At 41.5% G+C, this 20,996-nt stretch overlaps 2 protein-coding genes across 2 annotated transcripts; both read right to left on the reverse strand.

Annotated features, from left to right (window-relative positions):
• Positions 1 to 15,101, reverse strand: NIPSNAP2 (nipsnap homolog 2). The gene is made up of 10 exons (XM_054209767.1): positions 14,945 to 15,101; positions 10,504 to 10,643; positions 10,380 to 10,425; positions 7,406 to 7,500; positions 5,376 to 5,446; positions 4,823 to 4,963; positions 4,380 to 4,411; positions 3,020 to 3,114; positions 2,057 to 2,140; positions 1 to 1,213 (listed from the first exon to the last, which is right to left on the reverse strand). Exons 1-10 carry the CDS (start codon positions 15,028 to 15,030, stop codon positions 1,149 to 1,151), a joined length of 855 nt encoding a protein of 284 aa, XP_054065742.1. The 5' UTR covers positions 15,031 to 15,101; the 3' UTR covers positions 1 to 1,148.
• A 2,174-nt stretch (positions 15,102 to 17,275) lies between these two features.
• On the reverse strand, positions 17,276 to 20,928 carry MRPS17 (mitochondrial ribosomal protein S17). Its single transcript, XM_054209771.1, has 3 exons — positions 20,865 to 20,928; positions 19,304 to 19,450; positions 17,276 to 18,015 (listed from the first exon to the last, which is right to left on the reverse strand). Exons 2-3 carry the CDS (start codon positions 19,424 to 19,426, stop codon positions 17,725 to 17,727), a joined length of 414 nt encoding a protein of 137 aa, XP_054065746.1. The 5' UTR covers positions 19,427 to 19,450; positions 20,865 to 20,928; the 3' UTR covers positions 17,276 to 17,724.
• Between the last annotated feature and the right edge of the window lie 68 nt (positions 20,929 to 20,996).

Raw genomic sequence — 20,996 nt, forward strand, 5'->3', positions numbered from 1 at the left:
TGTGAAAATTAAAAGGATTTTATTGACTGATATGTTCTTCCTGAAAACTCATTGAAATGTACGAACTGGACATTCAGTAACTGATTTGTACATTCTGTATGTTACACTGAATCTTGTAGCCACTTCGAAGAGAGAATATTATTTTCACTTACAGGATGTTCACATCATTGCAGACACCAAAAGTGTTGATATATTCTAGTCTAAAAGTGAAACCAAAATAGAACTGGACATAATGGGACACCGCTTTATGCCAATCCTATTGACTCAACATGCGCCAGTTTCACACACCAATTCATAAGTACCTACTGTACACTTAGTGAAACACCCGACCAAGCATATGTCTGAAGTCATGATTGCTTATGAAATTAAACCCCTTTTCCTAGACTTCCAAGTTATTTGTGGAGAGAAATGCTATTGAACTGAACTTGATTCTCTGCAGGATGCTCAGGCAGTCACGTCTTGTCAGAATCGCTTTGGAAACTGTAGGTTGTACTCCGCAAAATTGATTTCAGGTGTAGATACCTACACAAACGCGCCACTAGTTTCAACAGGCTTCGGAGTCCTTGCAGAAGAGAATGCCCCATTCTCTGTCCGTAAGCTATCACCTGACAAACAGTGTTACCCTCAATTAATGACCGCCTATTTGTAAATTTAGAGCTGCTTCATGATTTCAGGCCTGCTAGAACAGCTAGGTGTTATTTCAGAGCAGCCCGAGGGCTTCAGAGCTTCGGATTTCAGAACTCCCACGTTTGTTTTTAAAATCTGCAGTCATTATAACGTTACACAAAGGCCACAGCGACCGTAACGCTCCACTGTGTTGCTGAACGCTGGGCATTGTCTATGTAGCAGAAGACGTAAATACTGTATGCCATACTTAACCTGAGGAGCTGTCTCACAGAGGAACTCAGATATGTCTTTGTACTTGTTTTCAATTAACCAATCTTTTAATTACAGTCCTGTATTTCTTTTTTTTTCCTGGTACAATCCTAAGAGCAAAGGGTCATTAGATTCTGAAGAAAAGAGGTCTCTTTTATAAGCTCAATACAGTACTTTTATATTTCAGACTATGATATACAATGTATACCATAAATTAATTTAAGACAAATACTTGTCACTTTATCTATGTAGGCACAAGTAAATCAGTGACTTTACTGAAGAGGAGAAATCTTCAATGGTATCATGATTCTGGACTCCATTTCCTGAATAAGGGGCACTGAAAAAAATTAAGACAGGGTTTAATTTCACCAAGAGAGATCATTAGCCGTTCTGCACACCCCGTTTGAACAGATATTCTTGTCTTTAAGTTACTCTCCTAGACAGCGCATGCCAAGTCATCAGTAACCACCAACATTCCTCTAACGGAAGCACAGTAGTTTTGAGAGCAAGTGATTTTTTTAATGTAATCTGTCTGCTCCTTTGAAGACAAATATTCCTATTCCGTTTCACCATAATGAAAGCTATCTTACATTTTTCTGGTATACTTCCTTCGAAACGTACCCTACGGAACCCAAATCTGACGTGCTTAGCATACTTTTGGGAGTTTTGTTAGGAAAGCCATCTTTGATCTCAAAGATCTCCTGGCTTCTACTTCCAAAGTCTCAATTCCCTTTTCAAAGGAATGCATTTATCAAGGCTCCCATATTTCATGAAATATGAATCATATATATATATGATATATATATGATACTTATGATATAAATCATATATATAAAGAGAAGTTTCACTACCGGGTTCCCAATTTTTTTTGCACACCAACTTAAGAATTTACACAAGTCTGTTGTTATACAGGAGAGGTGCTTGTATAAAAACTTACTATTGATGTAGCAATTTTTTAGCAATTAGGCAACTTTTTCAAATGGGTACGATCAATTGCAAAATTCACTTTACAGCTCAGCGAAATGTCCCTCCTTTCCCTTACTGTAGAAAAACTGGCACACAGACACACACACACCCCAGAGATGCAAAACTTCTTATCATTGTGCAACGCACTGAAGAACAAAAATGACGGCACGGACAAAAGTCTACCTCCAGCATTCCAGTGAAGTTAATAGGTTACCTGTGTAATAGACTAGTTCATCCCAGCCAGGTTTATTCCACGCAGCGTTCCTTATATCTTCTCTGGTTTGGAGATCTTTGTAAGCTGGTGAGGGAAAAGAACACCCGCAAAGCTTAGAAGCAACTCCTTTTCCTCCTACATGGGAATAGCTCCCTTAAAAGTATTCTAGCGTGTAATTAGGAGGCTGCAAACACTGGGATGGAAAAAAGTTCTCCGTAAAAAGGAAACGCTCCCAAACCAATGCAAACAGAAGGAACCGGGGAAGCGAGAGAATGTCTTAGACACAGGTAAGACAGATAATGCAACAGAGTACAGTTCTACGCGAGTGGTGTCAGATTTCTAATGCTGCAATATAATATTCTGAGTTGTTGAGATATGAAGATCATATATAGAAATCTGAAATATACAGAAATCTATACATAGAAAATAATTCTAAAATAAATATTAGACAACGAGTTTCTTCCAGCTGAAACAATCCTAATATGTGAAAAGCAGCTACGCGTTTGTGGAGACTAACACACAGAGAAAGCCAAACACCGCGACGTAGTAAGGTAAATAAATGCTTGACTTGTCTTTTTGTAGGTGTGCTATAGGTGATGCTTGAAACTAAACTGTAAAAACCTGGCTTCAGCGTGAAGGGGGATGGAGAAGAGAGATGGCAGGACGTGGCTTGTCTTGCTTATGTTATTGAAAGCAAACAAGTAGTCCCTAATAAGAAGGGCCAAGAGGAACTGTTGATGGAAACAGAACGAAACACGAAACGTTCGCTTCTGCTCGCTTGTTTGAGAAATAAAGGTACCTACACAAAAATTAAGAAAATCAACACTGTTGCTGTAAAACAAAAAAAAAAGCCTCTTAAGACATTCCTTTGCCTTTTGTAAAAACCTTGTCTCCTGGGCAAAGTCAACAGTCTGTTACAGGCTGATTCAGGGAGAAAAAAGCAGAGAATACAAACAAGTTTACCCCAGAGGTGATGAACCATATAAAGCTGTCCAATTTGTGAGAAAAATCCTCCAACTGCTTCGTTATTATCCTGTCGGAAACGAATTGCACGAGCCCTACAGAAGAGCAAAGCAGCCATTAAAACCCGCAGATCTGGGTAGGAAATAAGGGATAACTGAAAGGAGGGCAGAGTTCAAAGGACGCCCAAATGTTAAACAGCACTTGCAGTACATTTCAGTAATTAAAAATGGAACAAAAATATCCACAATACACTAATTTTAAGCACTAATTAATTAAAATATACCTATATATCTTGTTAAAATGAGCTAAAATTGGAGGCTTACAGCTTCACCAGGCCGTGCATTCATCATTCTTTATCTTCAACATTAGATCCACTCTAACAGTAATTGCTGGAACAGTGTTAAAGTGGTAGGACATTTTTATAGCAGGCTCTTCTAAAATGAAATCCTTGAGTTTCAGCGGTATCATCTTTGCCACACTCACTTACCATAGATTTTGTGGTAGTGCAACACAGCTTTTTTTATCCACGGGGACTTTTGCGATGCCGTTGTCCTATGCAACACTCCATGATTTTTTTGTGTAAATAACATCAATATCTCTCAACTATAAATCTGGTGCATCTTCTAAAGCAGACTGTCTACCACTATAGATATGCCTATTTTATAAAAATTCTAAATTCAATTTACTTTATTCAAATTACTGCAACTAAATAAATTATATTGATGATATCCAACAATCCAAGCCCTCACCTCTGTCACAATAACTGAAAATACTCCAAATTATTTAACTATCAACCGTTAATTGCTGCTTGGACTTCAGTGGTTTTAAGTAAGACGAAATCAGAAGGATGTACTCAAGAGAAGACTGTCTCAAATGCTTTTAATCTATATATTAAAATACAAGCGTGCCGCTAAATAGGTTTTCAAGAAGCAACTTGATTTTTAAAGATTAAAAGAGCCAAGACTTAGGCTGTTTAAACTAAAAGTCCGTCAGCTTTAAGTGGTGGCGTGAAAGTTGTGAAAGATCAACATAGTCTCAAGGAGTTCACCACCACCCTTCACTGAGCAGCGCTTTCTGCTGAAAATATACGTTTTCTACTATTTTACATCAAACTAAGAGGGTTACGTGAAGGAAAGCCAAACCACAAAGCCCACAATGTTGTTTGCCCACAGAATTCCTCTTTCTTTCCTCAAAGGATAAATTAAGGGTCAAAGAATGATCTTACAAGTTGCGTACGTACAGAAGCAGGCCACGAACTGGGTGACTGAAATGCTTTGGTACCATTCTGCCACCTCCACTTCATGATTTTTAAACACGCACCTCTCAAAGAGAAGAATGCAAGTGCTAAAGCAACACTTACCAGTAATTTCCCCACTCAATCATTGTTCCGGGCTACAAAAACAAAACAGACTGTTAAAACTGTAGTTTAAAGAAAGTTAGAATATTTGGACAGTTTTCACAACGTTTACATAGGGAAAACACGATGTATTAACAAAATCACTTCCTTCAACTGATAAACATATTATAATCGCCCATAATTACTCTGTTTACTAACTGTATTGCTTCTTAAATCATTTGCCTGAAGTTTCCAGGGTTTTCAGCCCTGCAGATATTAGTATCTTGTCGGAGCCTGCCTTCATTTCGGACCCCCCACTTTGAGAGCAACGATGACTCAGGCATCAGCTTCGATAAGAACCAGATTTTTAAGATGAGGTCTGTTTTCCATCTACATTGTATAAACACGCTTTCGACATTTTAAGACAGCGTAGAGCTTAAAAAAGGAAAAGAAAAAATTCAGCTTACTCTAAGTTGATAGGATCTCAGTTCATAAATATTAGGCCCCTCCCTGGGAACAGGTTCATTCCAGAAACTAAACTCCAACAATAACTGGTTCTTGCGCGAGAGAAGCATGTTACCTCTTTCTTTGCGAAACTCTGTGAATTCCTAAAAAAACAACGTGATCAAATTGTGTATTACGTTTCAACAACCAAAAGCAGCATACAATACGGTGGCTTAGATATATTGTTTTAATGCTGGCCTGGGGCTCTGGGACATTGAAAGCCTTTAAATTGTAAAGGCATCTGAAATCACCCTGGCACATTTGAAATTTTCAAATGGCACGTTTACAAGGCGCTAAGTGTATTCGGGTATTAAAATTCAGTAAACTAAAGGATTCGGGTATTAAAATTCAGTATTTCTGAGTAAACCCTTTTCCAAAGAGGTTTCTAAGTTTGTAACGGAAGTGATGAGATACCAAAGTAGAGGCAGGTATCCAAACGTGCAGGTTTTTGCTCAGACTATTCTTTGTTCTCTTCTGAGTAAAACACCCAATTCTAACAAAATCCATTCATTTTACCTTATTTTGACGGAGTTTACTCATGACCTCATTGAGAGCTGGATAACCTCCCTCATATCTCCACAAATGAACTGAAACAGAAAAAAGGAAGCTTTTTCAGGGATGTCACAGACCAGCGCTAAATCTTACGGAATATCACAGTATAAAATGCTCTTCATACTACAGAATTATACAAAAATAGAAATCAGGTAACAGGTTTAAAAATAGATTTTCATAAAGAAAGCGTTGAACGTTTGAACATTCTACGAATAATGGAATGATCTGCTTTTTGAAAAGGGTTCTCGGAGAACTTTGCACTCTACTCTGAAGATAACAGAGAATCTCTGAAAGGACTGTTTGTTGCCATGCTAGTAAGATGTGATGACTTTATATGGCTGTAGTTGAAATTGAGATTCAATTTGAGAAGACGACTTAATTCCAAAAATGTGTTTTATACCAATTTAAGAGCAACAGAGGGGTAGACTTTTTAGTTCAGTAAATTAAGCACAAAGAGCAACACGCTTTCTGTAGGGCATGAAAATGATGCAAATGCTATTTTTGAGGTAAACATTACATTAAAAAAAGCGGAAGATATCTGAACATGCTAGAATTGTTACATTTGCTAGGATTTTAACCGTAAAAACAATTTCAGAACAGGTATCTACATTTGAGTTTTTTCAAAGCAGTCTCTTTCATAAATCATAATAAAGTCCTTTAATAAATCATAACAAGATTTATTTACAAGCACTTAATGTAGCAAGGCAACAATATTTCACCTCAAAGAATGACAAAAGCCATTTTCTCTCCTCTATACCAGTCCTATGCCTTTTCCAGGAGAGCGAACTGGAGACCAAGGTAGGGCACTTCTCTAGGATAGCCGATTCATCCAGTTCGCCTGCTTCTGCTGTCTTAGCCCCAGGGCAAATTTGATATATCCACCTAATACCAGCACAGCCTGGGCACAAGGACTGAGCAAGTCAAAGCCCCGTAATCTGCTTTATTACACTGCTAGAACTGTTGCAGCAACATTTTCAAGGCAGGCTACGGATGCAATTACAGACGGCGTCTGTGTTAATACGTTACAAAAGCAACGAATGGGACTTGGCTACGGTATTCTCATTTCAATTGTCTTCATTCCCCCATTTCCCTTCAACTTTTAGAACTATTTCTCAGACACTGTTTATCTACTGTTATTTCTTTGCATTTGTTCAGTGTCAATATTGCAATGTGCTGTGAATGCAGGAAAAACTGATGTGTACAGGAGTATATATTTCAATAACGAAGCCGTGACATTGATACCAGCAGAGCTCTAACAATGGAGCTACATAACAAACTACGTAACAAATACCAGTACACCACTCTCTACTTGTGGCTTCCCATTTCTCCAATTTCCCAGAGCCCAGGAAATTGTTCAGGTTTTCTCTCTACACTAGACTTTTTGTAGTTACCTCTGTAGCAACTCTTCCGTAATTTCTAGTTCCAGTATATTTTCAATCGGCACAGTTGGGCAGTATCCTTATATTAACATGCACAGAGACGGTTTTACTTTCCTCCAGTAAAGGCCTAGCTTATTGTTGAGTTTACAATGCAATCATTTTTTCAGATGGCGTGAATGATTTGCATTTCATTATCATACAGCAATTACAGTATGAAAGTCTGAGTAAAGCTTTTATTCCGGCCAATGCAAGATAAACTCTGTCTTTGTAAGCCTTTGCCCCAGATATTCAGGAACATGATCTGTGCCCGCAAAATAGTACAGGATCACATTTGACATGCATTTCCCCAAACTGTTAATCTACCACCTGGAAAACGTGAAAGTGTATTAACAATAGGACGAATTTTAGGAATTAATGCTTTACTGTCAAACTCAACAAGACAAAAAGCAAGCACTGTAAATGTTAATATGACTATTGATAACAGATGCACACACACCCTCGCTGTATACATTGCTAAAGGTTTACTGTCAACAGAGATGATTTAAAGAGAAGAAACCTGCCAAGCACACGTTTCACTTGTACGGTTTTACGTTCTGTTGTACTTCTATCTCCTACCAGCCTGATCTTGCTCTCCGTACCACGTGTTCCAAGTCCCCACCAGTGCACATGGGTAGTGTTTTTCTTCATGAATCTTTGGCAGCACCTCTTGACTTGAAAACAAGGAATACAGACACTGTGTTGCATTTCCTTCAGGGAGGCTACAGTTGATATGTATAACAAATCACCACGCGTTTATCATTATGGTATGAAAATTCACAAGCTCTACTTTTCAGAAGGGAAAGCTGAAATACAAAAATCTGCTACACAGGGGAAAGACAGCTACAACACTATGAAAAATTAAGGTAAGCGTTACCATTTCTTAGACCGTATGACAAACAAACAGCACGGCAGAATTCTTTCAATGCAATAAATTAGGTCTATCACCTACGAGGCTACCCAACACATTAGGAAAATAAATATCAGGATGTTTCACTTACAGAAAACGCAGCCTAACTACCTGGGTGATTCGCTTTAGGAAAAGTTTTTCTTTACCAAGGGAGGTAAAACACACAAAAATAGGAAAGGACAGTCTTCTGTACCAGTTACAGTGCTACTAATTCGGTTGAGATGAATGAATAAAACCAAGTATTTTGATAGATCAAACGATGACTGGACTTCACAGCATGAAGCCAAATTGCTTTCTACCATTTCAGAACGCAGTCTTAGTTTGAGGCAACTTACCCATTAAAGCGTACAGTGAAACCGCCTTAAAAACACCCCCAACACAAAACTTCTGTTTGACTATTTCCAGTATTTCTAACATTTTTTCAAACTTTAAAAGCGGCCTACATTAGCATTAGGATGTTAAGTTTTACCAGTTGCGGACTCGGTTAAGACAGGTTTCACTGCACCGTCCTTTGATGAGTAAGTCAATTATTCTGGTTGAACTTTGCCTTTTAGTATTTTTCCCTGAATAACTACCCCTCTTACCCAGTTTGGCCCCTGGGCAATGAGTCTCTGCACAGTATCAAATAATAGGAAGTAGGCTGGTCTTGGGCTGAGAGTCATGAGATAGGAGTTTTCCTCTTGATTCTGCCACTGACTTTCTAGACAACCCTGAGCAAATCTCATTACCAATGCGCACCTCAAGACTTCTCACTACATAGCGTAAATAATACGACAGACTGACTCTCCAAGGGTGTTTTCAAGGATGTTTCACTATCAGTTCATTTTTGCAAAGTATAATGAGATCCTAGAATGGTAGCTTTAAACAGGAATGCTAAATTATTACAATAACCCTGAAATATATCTTGTTGCAAATTATAAAAAAACAAAACAAAAGAAACACCCACAGAAAATCTTATGAACACCATCTTTTTCCTTTTTAAAAATAACTGTTCCTAATTCTTCAGAAGGGGTCCTTAACCACAGTGATTCGTGAAGTACTCTCACAATTGCCTTCATTACATTATTTCTTTATTAATACGTGATGACTAATCCTTATCCTGATTTGATACAGAATAAGGGATTAACCTGTTCATCTTCAATTTAGGGAGAGGAAGGAGGGAAGCTCAGGGAGACTTAGGTTTTTTTATTACTCCATTCTTAAGTTTTCTCCTTTCCCAGAATACTTAAATTTGCTTTGGTTTGGAAAGAATAAATCTAGCTACACATACTTCATCTGATTGCTGTGAGCAGTTTCTTTCTTTGCTGTTGTCTCTTTTCTTGAAAATAAAAGCCTCTGCTATCACTCAACATTTAGGTAGCTCATGAGGTATCATGGAGAAGCGGTTCCCTGTTCTGTATAATTGGACATGTTTATACTAAGCTTTTAAACAGAAAGCTGGCTGATTGCTAATTGTGCTTCTCTGTGTATTTTTTTTTTTTTAAACAAAAAAGCTAAAAATACCTTATGATTGAATGTTATTCTAGTGGATTTCTATGTTTGTATAGCAAGGAAAACAGTTCTGGATTATCCAGCCCCATTTTAAAGCTGAACACATGAAGGCACAGAGATGTTAGATGACCTCCTCGTGGCTGTACAGCCAACCAGTAACAGCGTCAAGGACATAAACTGGGAGTTCTGAGCTCCTTCCCCACCCTCCAGCCCAGCGGGTGTTCTCACCAACACACCATACTGAAAAAATTGGTTGCAACAGGGTATCGTTATGCTAAAAGTGTTTTATTTAACTGACAAGGTGATCACTGTCAAGAGAAAGCACTGCTGTTTCCAAATGTGTGAGGCTCGCTGCATTTCCAAATTTAAACATCCAGTTCCTGAGAAGGCAGCTGTTCTGGCTCCAGAGCAGTGATTATGTAGGCAGAACAGGACTAACATTTCTGCAATTTCGTCCTTAAAGTAGTAAGTTCAAAATGTTACCAATTCATACATTTTATGAAGTTGTAACTTTTTGGAAAGCCCGTAACAGTACTTCTCCCTTTGGGGGATATCACCCCAATGCGAAGATCCTATCCAAGGATTTGCATAGCTCTTTAAGAGTAGATCTCAGGAACGTTACTTTTGTAGAAGGATATAGGTGAGCTAAAAGAAAGTCAACCCCCGGGTTTTTAAAGTCTCCTCAAATTTATACTTCAATTTAATACTGGCATGTAGTTTTACTTACCGGTGATCTCTCCCTTTCCTTCCTGTATGCAGACAATAACCACCCTGACCACATTCCTACACGGCAGCCGGAGTGGGACACGCTAGCATACCAGCATCTACCCGCATGCACCAGCAAGCGTAAGACAACTAAGGGAAGGGGGGGAGCTGTTCCAACAAATGTCAACAATATTTTCACAAAAGGCATCATCCTAAACTGCAGCTTAGGAAAATGACACCTCCAAGAGGGAAGGCAGGGGGTGAAGCGAGTAAAGTATCTTTTGCCATCTCCCTCCAAGAATAATATAAACTATTTAACACCATACGCTGCAAGTAAAAGCAGAATTTTTCCACCTCCCCTCTGAATAATCATATTTGCCAATTTTCAGAACAGCTTGTGATCAAATCAACACATCTAAAATGTGAAAACATAATACGCACACTTACCAAAGCTTGTTGTAGGCGTCTAGACATTCTGGTTTTACATTGTGAACTGAAACAACAATATTACGTGAGAAATGCAGGAACAGAATAAAGAAATAGTGATGTTAAATATAAAAATATCACTCACTCTGTAGTTTATACAGACTGCTGGTCTCTCTTTTGGCTAGAAGGTTGGAGTGAGCATCTTTCCTTGGATCGACTTTGCGAACAAATAGCGATTTTAACCAACTGTCTTCGCGAGGTCTGCTAGCTGAAGACGCCAGCCCCCTACACATCAACAAGTACATTATCCTGTCATTGAGCATGTCTTGAAAATGCCCCCAACGCGGGGAGGATAGGCACAATCACGTTTAATGCAAACAGTATCATAACACACAGTTATATATACGTCTGTTACCAAAACTTTTCATTGAGCCACTTCCTAGCAAGGTAAAGGCAGCTCTTTCCCCACTGAGATTTACGCTCTCAGAGCTGAGAGTTAACCGTACGCTATCCACTTTTATTCTTTGTGCACACGGAAGGGAATAGGTGGATGGCTGCTTTTGCTGCCTATTTATCTTCTTTTTAATCAAGCGTCTTTGCTCAAGAAGGCTGGGTCTGCCCTGACGTACACAGACAAGAGTGAAAAAGAGCAAAAAGACAGCGTGCATAAGGAAAAAGTTGTACAGGGTAAATAGGAAAGTAACTGCCATATGTTGCTTAACTATAGCTCTGAAAAAGGAAAAGTTCAATAGTGCATCGTTCAAGAGAAAAAATATAATGGAAGTCTAATTTGGGAAAAATTATGAGTGGCAGGAAACAAATATTTAAATTCCAAATTCTGGCAACCGTACCACGTAGGGGTGCAGATCCACATTTTTTGTACAACATTCACCATTTCCCTTTCTTTGAAACAGAAGGATTTCGCTGTCTTTTTTTATCTAATCATTACGCGGTTTCTGCAAGCACACTTCCAAAATAATACCGCTTCCCTTTACACCACAGAATGCACAAAGCATTACAACTGATATGATAACTGTGCTTTTTAAAAATGATGTGTTAAGGAATTACTGTTCTCTTTTCCAGCTGACAGAAGACACTCTCTATCACCAAAAATTGTGCAGAACAAGAAAGTTGATGCATTTAACTGATTCTCTACAATGTATAGCAAGGGACCCCAAGCTCAAATGTTTTTTCTTCTTTCTCGTAAGAAGCACTTCCTTCAATTTGCCTCTGTTTGTTATGGGGTTTCTGCTAAAAAACTACAGTATTTCTCTGATAGACTAAAAATATGTCACTGCAGCTGGAAACTGAAACCTTTTCCTGCCTCAGAAGTCAACTTCTCACCCTTAACTACTGACTAGGAGATCCAGAAGACAGCTATCAATCTTCAGCTATAAAGCTGTCTTCCAGGTATCAATAGTTTGTGACAATCATCCAAGGAAAAAAAAAATAGGGAAAGAAAATCTCAGCTTCCTTTGGGAAAAATATCTTCATAAACATGCCTGTCTGTATCACACCAAAGTAGTTCACTCTAGCAGTGTTTTTCAACAATTAACCTTTGAGTCCCAATGTCTGAAAATAACACAATGAACTGGTTCACCCCGTGGAAGCAGGATGGAGGAAAGGAAAAGTATTTCATAGCAGAGAAACAATAACAACCAGAAGAACAACTGCAGCTGAGATGACCTTCAATATTAAGAAGCAATTGGTAAATACCTTATTGGTGTATTTATTGCAAACGGTGCCTTCTTTGGCCCTAGGCAAACACACAAACACGCTACTGTGCTGAAAGCCGAGCAGCTAGTCCTGAGTAGAAGTATTTAAAAGGGCATTCCATGATAAGGCTCTTGCCAGAATGGAGTGAAGGCAGCTGCCTGGAGCTGACCTACCTCTGATCTCAGCTGGAGGAGGCGAGGCACAGGTGACACACCTACATCAGCATTGTCACAGGTGCCCCAGGAACACAAGCTGTCCCAGATGACAGGGGGTAAATCCCACCTAATAAATCCAAGTTGTTTTAAAAAGCTCCCTTAAAGTAAGCACTAATGCTCACTAGGCAGGAAGCAGGGCTTTAGGAGACAGAACTCAATTCTAGTCCTGCAGTGCTCATTTTTGCAACTCAGATCTGTAAACCATCACCAGTTCCTCGCCTTTATTAAACAGAGTTAGCAAACTAATATTTAGGCGGCTCTTCTATGAGGATTATTGTTTGCAGCAAACTTTGAAGAGGCAAGAGACAAATAATCATGATCCTTTTTTTGTGAACCAGCTTTATCAGCAGCAAGAATAAGCTGGAGTTATGGGGCTAATACTGAAAAGCAAATTCCTTTGCTATTAGGAGAGTCTCGTGACTTGAATGTTAAACTGCACCTAAAACTGGAGGTATATTTAATTTTCAATACAACGAAACGAGTGATAGTTCACATTTATGTAAAATCTTTTACCCAGCAACGGTAAAGTTCCTCATGAACAACGACTAACAAATCACGACTATCCATCTAAACATCCACTTATAATGAAGAATGGTAACATTCTGAAGTTTATTAAAGCAGATATTCAGTACACCCAGCCTGAAATGCCAGGGCCTTCTTTTTAATCCACATCCTTACAGAAGTCCTACGCTACTGGTGTCATTCTAGACGCCCACAAATCAGGAAGCCCTGAACTGATTACTAGTTCACTCGTGTGGGCATTATGTACCCAAAATTAGCTTTGGAAGAGTAGGGACAAAATTCACGTCTTTGGACTGCCACTTGTGAGCATCAACCACAAATTGGTTCAAAACCAATCCACCATGCAAAAGATCTACTTTTAACTAACTTCTTAATATTATAATTCTCAATATTGTAACACCTGTTCCAAGTAAAAGAGATATTGGATCGAAATCGTTCCAAACCCCAAACACCACGAAGGAAAATGTGAATTTACACACAGAGCGAACGTATACGGAATTACCATCACGCTTCACAATTTTTTTATTTTCTGGGAACAATACTTATTAAAGAGAGATTTCATGCAAGCTTTTAAGGCACTGCATGACTTTGCTAGCAAGTTGGTATCCTACAAATGTTGCCTATGGGCTTAGCTTTCTTGATACAAAGATTGGGCTGTGAACACAAAAGGATAACACCGAATAGCTCGCTCAGATTAAAAGTGATGGTGAAAAAACTTCTATTCCACTTAGCTTCTGCTTTAGCACAAAATATAAACTGGGTGGGAGACATCAGGTCAAATATTTAGATTTTGTAGTCTGGCTGGAAGAGAAAGAATAACAACTTGCCCATAACTGACAGGTTTTGATCTGTGGTCTAAACAAAGTTTATTTGAAACTAAAAAAATTAAATCCCCAAAAGATGCACATAAAATCTCACAACGTATACTCTCCACAACTCTCCCCTTTCCTTTTTTAAACCGCTGCTTGCAGTGATGCCTTTAAGTCTTGCGCGGGGGCTGCTGCCCATTCTGAGGCTTGAAACAGCAGCTTTCCCTGCTTCAAAGAAAGGGTAGAAAAAATGCGTGTAGACCCATCCCAGTTTGGCCACTTCTGTGTCTCCAAAACCCAGGGAGCACGCGCGTCTGCTTCCTACGGCCCAGACACACGCGTCCACATCTGTGCCCAGAGAGCTGTGTTTGTGTGCGCACCCTCGCCACCCCGGAGGTGTGTGCGTGTGTTGGACCCTTCACGCATGAGGCATGTGGGTGTGTGAATGTCTGCACCCCAAAACTTGATGGATGTGTCTGTGCGTGTGCCCTGACACCGGGGGGCTGTACACACGTGCACACACATCCCAGCTCCTAAGGGAAGCAGGAATACCCATGCCCTGACACCCAAGGGGTGCACACGCCTGCTGGGGTCCATGTGTGCATCGTGAAGGCAGGCAGACGCTGGTGTGCGCGGCCACGCACCCCGACAGCGGGGGACACATGGGTGCTGGGTAGAGGCGCAACCCGGCATGGTGCGTGTGGAGCGGTTGTGTGTCCTGACACCAAGGCGTGTTGTTGTGCGTGTACAGCCATGCACCCCAACACCCCTGCTGCCTGTCGGAGTCGGGATGCGGAGCAGCTGCACACCCTGGTCCTGGAGGGACACCTGGGAGCAGGGCATCCATATATCCCAACAGCAGGAATACACGTGTGCAGGGTGGCTGCGCAGCCCGACACTCGGCCAGACGTGGCCGTGGGCTGCCCGTACACCCTGTTGCCGGCAGGGGAAAGGGGACGGGGGCGGCAGGCACCCCGTCCCCGGCGGGGCCGGGCTGCGGCGCGGCGGCCCAGCGGTGCGGCCATCATCCCCACCCCGGGGCGGACTCGGGGGAGGGAGGGGAAGGGGCTGGCCTTGAGGCCCATGACCTTGAAGGACACCCCGAGCGGGTCGCACTGCCCGCCCCACGGGAGGGCCGCGGGCCCGGCCCGTCAGCTGCCCTGGCGAGCGCGGCGCCATTTCCAGTCAGGAAAGGGGAAGGGAGGGTCGAGGGGGCGGGAGCCTACGCGGCTGGGCGAGGGGAGGCGCGGGGGGGGCGTCGGCTCCGTCTCCAGCTTCCCTCGGCGGCCCTCTCCCGCCCGCCTCAACCCCCCTCAGGGCTCACCTGAGGGCCAGGCCGCCGCCGGGCGGGAGGCGCGGCAGGGCGCTGGCTCCCGCCAGGCTCCGCCGCAGCAGCACTCGCGCCGCCATCTTGCTCCGGCCGCCGCCTCCCTCCAGTGCCGGGGGAAGGCGGGGGGCGCTGCAGCGCCGCCGCCGGACGCGAGGGGCGCACGGGGGGGGGGGTGGGGCGGGGGCGCAGCCACAACAGCGCATGCGCAGAGAGCCCCGGCCCTCCACCCGCTCAGGTTTCGGGGTGAAACAGCCCCGTTTTGGGGTCTCGCCTGAAAAACCCGCTTAAGAGCCAGCCCAAGCGTTTACTGAATCACGCGCAAAAACTTTGTTCCTCGTTCATTTTTCACCCACACGGAGCTGAAATGTTTTCTTCACGCCGTTCCAGCCACAGGAGCATTTGATGTGGCTCAATTGGCCGTGCCTGCTACCATCAAATCCTTAAATAACTTTAAATTAAGAATAAACTCATAATTAGGCTAATGGTTAAAGGACAGTTCTAAAAGCAACTAGCCAATCCACACAGAAAAGAAGTTAATGAGCAAACCTGGTCTTTCTACATAGCACATAAAAAGTTTAAATCATTTCGCTATGGGGTTTCTATTGCCGTTTTATGATTTTTCTATCAGCGCTCAGAGGCTAGCACACACAACAGGCTTTAGCATCTTTAAAGTACAATGCTGGTGGCACCTCTTTAAAAACCAGTTTAACCTGCAGCTGCCATCATTCTTTAAAGAACAAGCTACACTTCAGAGGACATACCTTTAATCACATTTTGATCTGACAGCACATCGAGTTCTCAAGCAGCACTCCCAGAGCCTACCTGTGCCCTGAAAAACTCACAACCACCTGTGATCATTCAGTCTTGGGGGGGGGAGGACATTTTCACAGCTACTCAAGAAAAATCACAGGAGATACCAGGAAAGATGATTTACTTCCCCAATTTGATGTAGATGCAACTCATTAACCAAACAGGAACCTTTTTCTATTTCTTATAACCATTATATGCACAGTTATTAGAACACTCACATCCCAAGTACCAAGGGTGAAGTTCCTTTACTGGATACAACTTAGGTGTGTTTCCTACAGCCCAGGGCCACCTTCCAGCCTGGGTCTGATTTCTCTCAATCTCTGCTGGGGATAAAGTTTCACATTTTACATTCGCTCCAGCAGCAGTCAGAGCCTTAATCAGCCAGCTGGAGTTACTAAGTCATTTGCATAAACCCAAACAACTTCAACAAACATATCAACAAGAATAACCCACCACCACACATTTAAGACACCTCCTCAAAGTTGGAGATCCCATTCACATTATTGATATACAGAGACATTTGAATCAAGGGATCTTCATGTCTCAGCTTATCGATCTGACACAGGACCATACCTGAGGACTAGCATTCAAAGAGCTGTGGTTTTTTTTGTTTGAAGCACCAAAGGAAGTTTAAGTTTCTCATTCTTCCTAGCCCAAATAGTTTGCTGAGTTCAACTGGACTTTGTCAGCAGTTTGCAGGCAGCTGAAACTGATTTTGTGCAGCTGAAGGAAGTTAAAGGGCAGATTATTTACACCACTCTGACAATGGAAGAGAACACAACTGATAGCTCACTAGTGTAAGCTGGCTCAGTTTCTTAAAGTAAGATACTTTAGGTCACAGAAACTTTGTTCTGATACACCTTGTTTAGCTTCTGGTCTTAAAGACTTATGACATAGGTAGACACCTCAAAAAGGATTTCTCATAGCTTTAACATACCACTCTCCCCAGCCCTAGCCCCCCATACAGGGACATGGAATACTGTCCCCACAAATGCTGGGTTTTGAGGCAGATTCCCCTTTAGATCTGAGTAAAGTCAGCAACACAAGGCTGCTCTACCAGCTGCTCACTCTTCCTTTGCTTTGTGTCCTGGAAGACAGGACATAAAATCCCCAGAGCTGCAGCAGGATAAAGTGATCTTTAATCATTAACTGCTATGGCCTTCTAGTTTCATATTAAAGTATGCAGCAAACTGGTACCTGTATCTCTTAAAACATGTTGTTTTCATTAGCTTTTCTGATGACACTAAATCTAACCATCTACTTTTTTGGCTTTGTATTCTTACCAGCTTCTATTTTCTGCTGGCAGTTCAAAGAGATCCATCTCTCCCAGAACTAAATACTTCCTTTGGACAGTTTACAAAGGCAAGCATGCTAAGCTACCCAAAGTTTTTATTCTCACCTCACTGCCATTACAAAGACAAGTGGCTGTGTTTTTGTTAGGAATTCTGGAAGCTAGAAGATACTGCAATGTGGTGTGAGCAACTGTAAGAGGAAATAAGGACACATGCAGGTAGCTGGTTTTAAAATTCTACACTTCCTTTCAAAAGGTTTAATAGCATTATCTTAAGTAATCCTACAAGCCACAACAGTCTGTCTGAAATACAGAACAATCAAAAAACATAATGACCCTCCTACCAAACTTAAACATTATACAGTTATATTCTTGTCTTTCTCGATATACAAGAGTCACTCCAAGAGAGCAGGTGGCTTTTGAAACTGTGAAAGCTTGGGCCAAAACTACATGCAACAAAAGGAAGTGTTAACACTAAACTCACATTTTCTCCATATTTTCGTTTAAAGATTTGAGGTGCCTATTGATCTGTAATATCTGTTCTTATAAACAACTATGTTTACTATTTATTTTGACTGCAGATTTCACTGAAACATTTAACATATAACAGCAGGGCTCCAAACATCCCTGACAGAGACAAGCTGAAAAGCCCTCTGTTTAAATATTTTCCACACTATTTGTCTGTTGAACAAACTTTAAGTTCCTGAAGTTTTTCACTTAGATATGTAGTATCTGCCTCTGTCAGATTTTCTGAATCTGACAGATTTTCAAGGAATCTGGTTCCCGCACAGGGCTTTCCTGTTATTGGATCTATGACATTTCCAACCTTGAATACAATTTCAGCCAGTTCGTGTTTCACATGTTTGCTCCTTCTCTCAGGCAAAGCTTTCAGAAGAACAATATCTCCAACAACACACTGCTGCAATGGATCGTGGGCAAAATAGGTTTTTCGTTTGTTAAAGAACTGTTGAAGGAAAAAAGGAAACGTTGGAATTAGATTTCAAAATTCAGCAATTGGCAAATACATAGTTAATATAAAACAACACTAAATTTCACTAGAGAAGTAAAGTCTTAAATATTTTTTTAAATGAGATTCATTTTGAATCATGAAAAGAAATGCAACTGTGCACTCTACTGTTGTTCCAAAGAAAGCACAGCACCACACTCCCCTGACAATCTCTCTGCTCAGGATGCTGTCATCAACCGAGCCTGTAGAAAAGGAGATGGGGCAGAAAAAGCCAAGTACAAAAAGCTGTTCATGGTGAACATGTGGATACGGGTAAAAATACCAAGCTCTCTGCTTAACCTAGATTCCCTTTCCTAGCATCACCACTTGCCACTGGCTTCTCTCCTCTCTAGTTCTGCCATGTAAGCCTTTCCTCTCCTTAGGATGCTTCACATCAACACTGCCTCAGCAAGACAGCTGACTTGGCTCTTCCAAGCTGAATGACCTTCCTGTGCAGTCCACACTTCAAGAACTCATATGAATTCTTATTCATCTAATACATCTAAAGTTCATCAGCCTTGACTGAAATCAGTATTTTGAAGTTTGTCATTTGAGGGCTTTCTTGTTCAATTCATTTTCTTTCATATAAAAATTCAATATTTATTGTTATTGGAACAGCAGAATTCAGAGTCTTAAGAAATTAACAGGTTCTTCTACTGGGTGAAGCAGTGGACTGGGATTACGACCCATTATCTAATCCTGACTATATCCTTAAGCTTCTGGTCACCAAAGGCACATTTCCCTATCTAAAAACTGCCAAAACATTATTTTTAACCTCCCCATTTGAAATCATTAACAAGAAGTGATAAATACGAAGCTCATATAGCACATCACAGTACAGATTCAAATACTAAGTATGCTTACAATTATGCATGCAGAAAAATTGCTACAAAATTTATTGTAAAAGTAAATAATGTCAAGTTTCTAAAACAAAGCATATTCCATATCAATATGAAAAGTTAAATATAAGTGTGAAACAAAAAATTTACTTTCTCAACTGAGATCAAATGAAATGTATTAATAAAGCACTTCAAAGAAATACATTTAACAGATAATTTGTAAGGAAGTCTCCTTGCCACAGACTGCTTTTCATCCTTTGCAGTCAACCCCACAGACAAACCTTATGCAAGTTCCTTAAGGAGTTTGCACTATAAAGAGCTATCAAAAACTAAGAGTCAAATCAATAAAGCATGCTTCCTCACAGTACAAAAGTTACCATGCAAGACAAGACGATAACAAGCTTTACCTTTAGTAAATAAGGATCTAGCACAAGCCTTGTCACTCTCACTTTGGCAGTCTTCTGCATTTTGGTTCCTATGACTTTCCCTACTATCCACTTTGCATGGACAGCTCCACGTGGTACAGACATTGTTTAGTTGTGGTCATCCAGCGCCTGGCAACAAGCAAGCAGACATGTTATTTTAACAAAAAAAATACAACCAGTTTCTGATCAATACCAAAGTTATGATTTCCATTTCAGACTAACAGTTCAATTGGGTCCTTTTGTTGGAAAAACATGGTAGATACAAGCAGTTTAAAACTCAATATATTGCACTACCTCAGCCTTGTTTTACAGTGTAAGAAAGGATGGGGACATGTCCCCATTCCCAGGGAAAGTTACTTCAGGATGGCAGTAAAAACAGACATAATTGCACGAGGATGAGACCTTAACCCACAAAGTCCACAAAATTCCTTTGAATCATATGAATTGTCACATACACAATATGGAAATGTGTTGCTGTGGAAGTTATTAACATTTTTACCTCCTGCTCCAGCACCTTTTTTTGCTGGAGACCTGTTTTTCAGGTCTGCATATGACCACATTTAACCCAAACAGCAAGTAGCCTATAACTTTTGTTCAGAAAGGCATTTGCTTCTCTAAATCTCATTAGCTGAGCTGATGAAACCTAAGAAAGGCAGTAAGTTTCTCAAAGCATAAATGACATATCAAAGAGTTGTCTGACCCACAGTAAGTGTAATCACTTTTGAGTTAGTTCTTTCCTGTAGGTAATTATACTCCATTACCCTATTTGTTTTGTTTAATTAGGGAGAGCTTTCTACACCAGTCTTGCAAGTCATGGACAAAATAGATAGCTAAATATTAGAAGACTTAAACCAATATTAAAACTGATGAAGACTAATGACGTTCTTCTCTACCACCCAGCTACATGCTGTTAAGGACAACTGACACCTCTTGAATTCTCCATCTATCCATTTTGTAAGACTAAATGACACTCTCTTTGATGTTGCAACACATCAAAATAAAAGTTTAGGGATACAGAGACACATCCATAGGATTAACTGCTTCAAGCAGCAATACTTAAGGTTGATTTTACCATCCTTGATTCAGTTGTGTGACACACAGGGCTGGGGAATGGAGTCAGTGTGAGGGACCCTCCTGTAAAACAAGGCTAACCACCACCAACCAACCACACAGTGACCAGGCCGGGGAGAGGCAAGCGTGTACAAAATAAGCAACACCCATAAAGCACAAGGCAGCTACCAGCAAGACAGGAGGCGTACAGCTGGGCATCTCTCGCAGCGAAGAAAACGATAAAATAGGAAGTTCAAACGCACCGTGAGCCTTCCGCCCGCCCACCCCCAGCTCTCCACAGCCCTCCACGCCAGGCCCAGCCTCAGCGACCTCCCTGCCAGCAGGGCTGAGGGGGAAGGCCCTGCCTCGCAGGCATCAGGCCTCAGCTTAGCACCTCAGCCACCTCCCAGAGAGTACCTCCAGCCCAGGGAGCGCCCCATACCCGCGCCCCACCAGCCAGGCCCCACCACAGCCACCCCCCAGGCCCTCTCACCGCCCAGGCTCCCGCTGCCGCGCCTCAGGGGCCTTAAAGACACCGAGCCGGAAGGGGCGGGGCCGGAGCCGGAAGAGCAGCGCGGCGGGGGCGGGGCCAGCGGCGGGGAGGGGCGGGGCCTCCTGAGAGGAT

This window comes from Rissa tridactyla, chromosome 7 (assembly GCF_028500815.1).
Source record: "Rissa tridactyla isolate bRisTri1 chromosome 7, bRisTri1.patW.cur.20221130, whole genome shotgun sequence".
Lineage (NCBI taxonomy): Eukaryota > Metazoa > Chordata > Aves > Charadriiformes > Laridae > Rissa > Rissa tridactyla.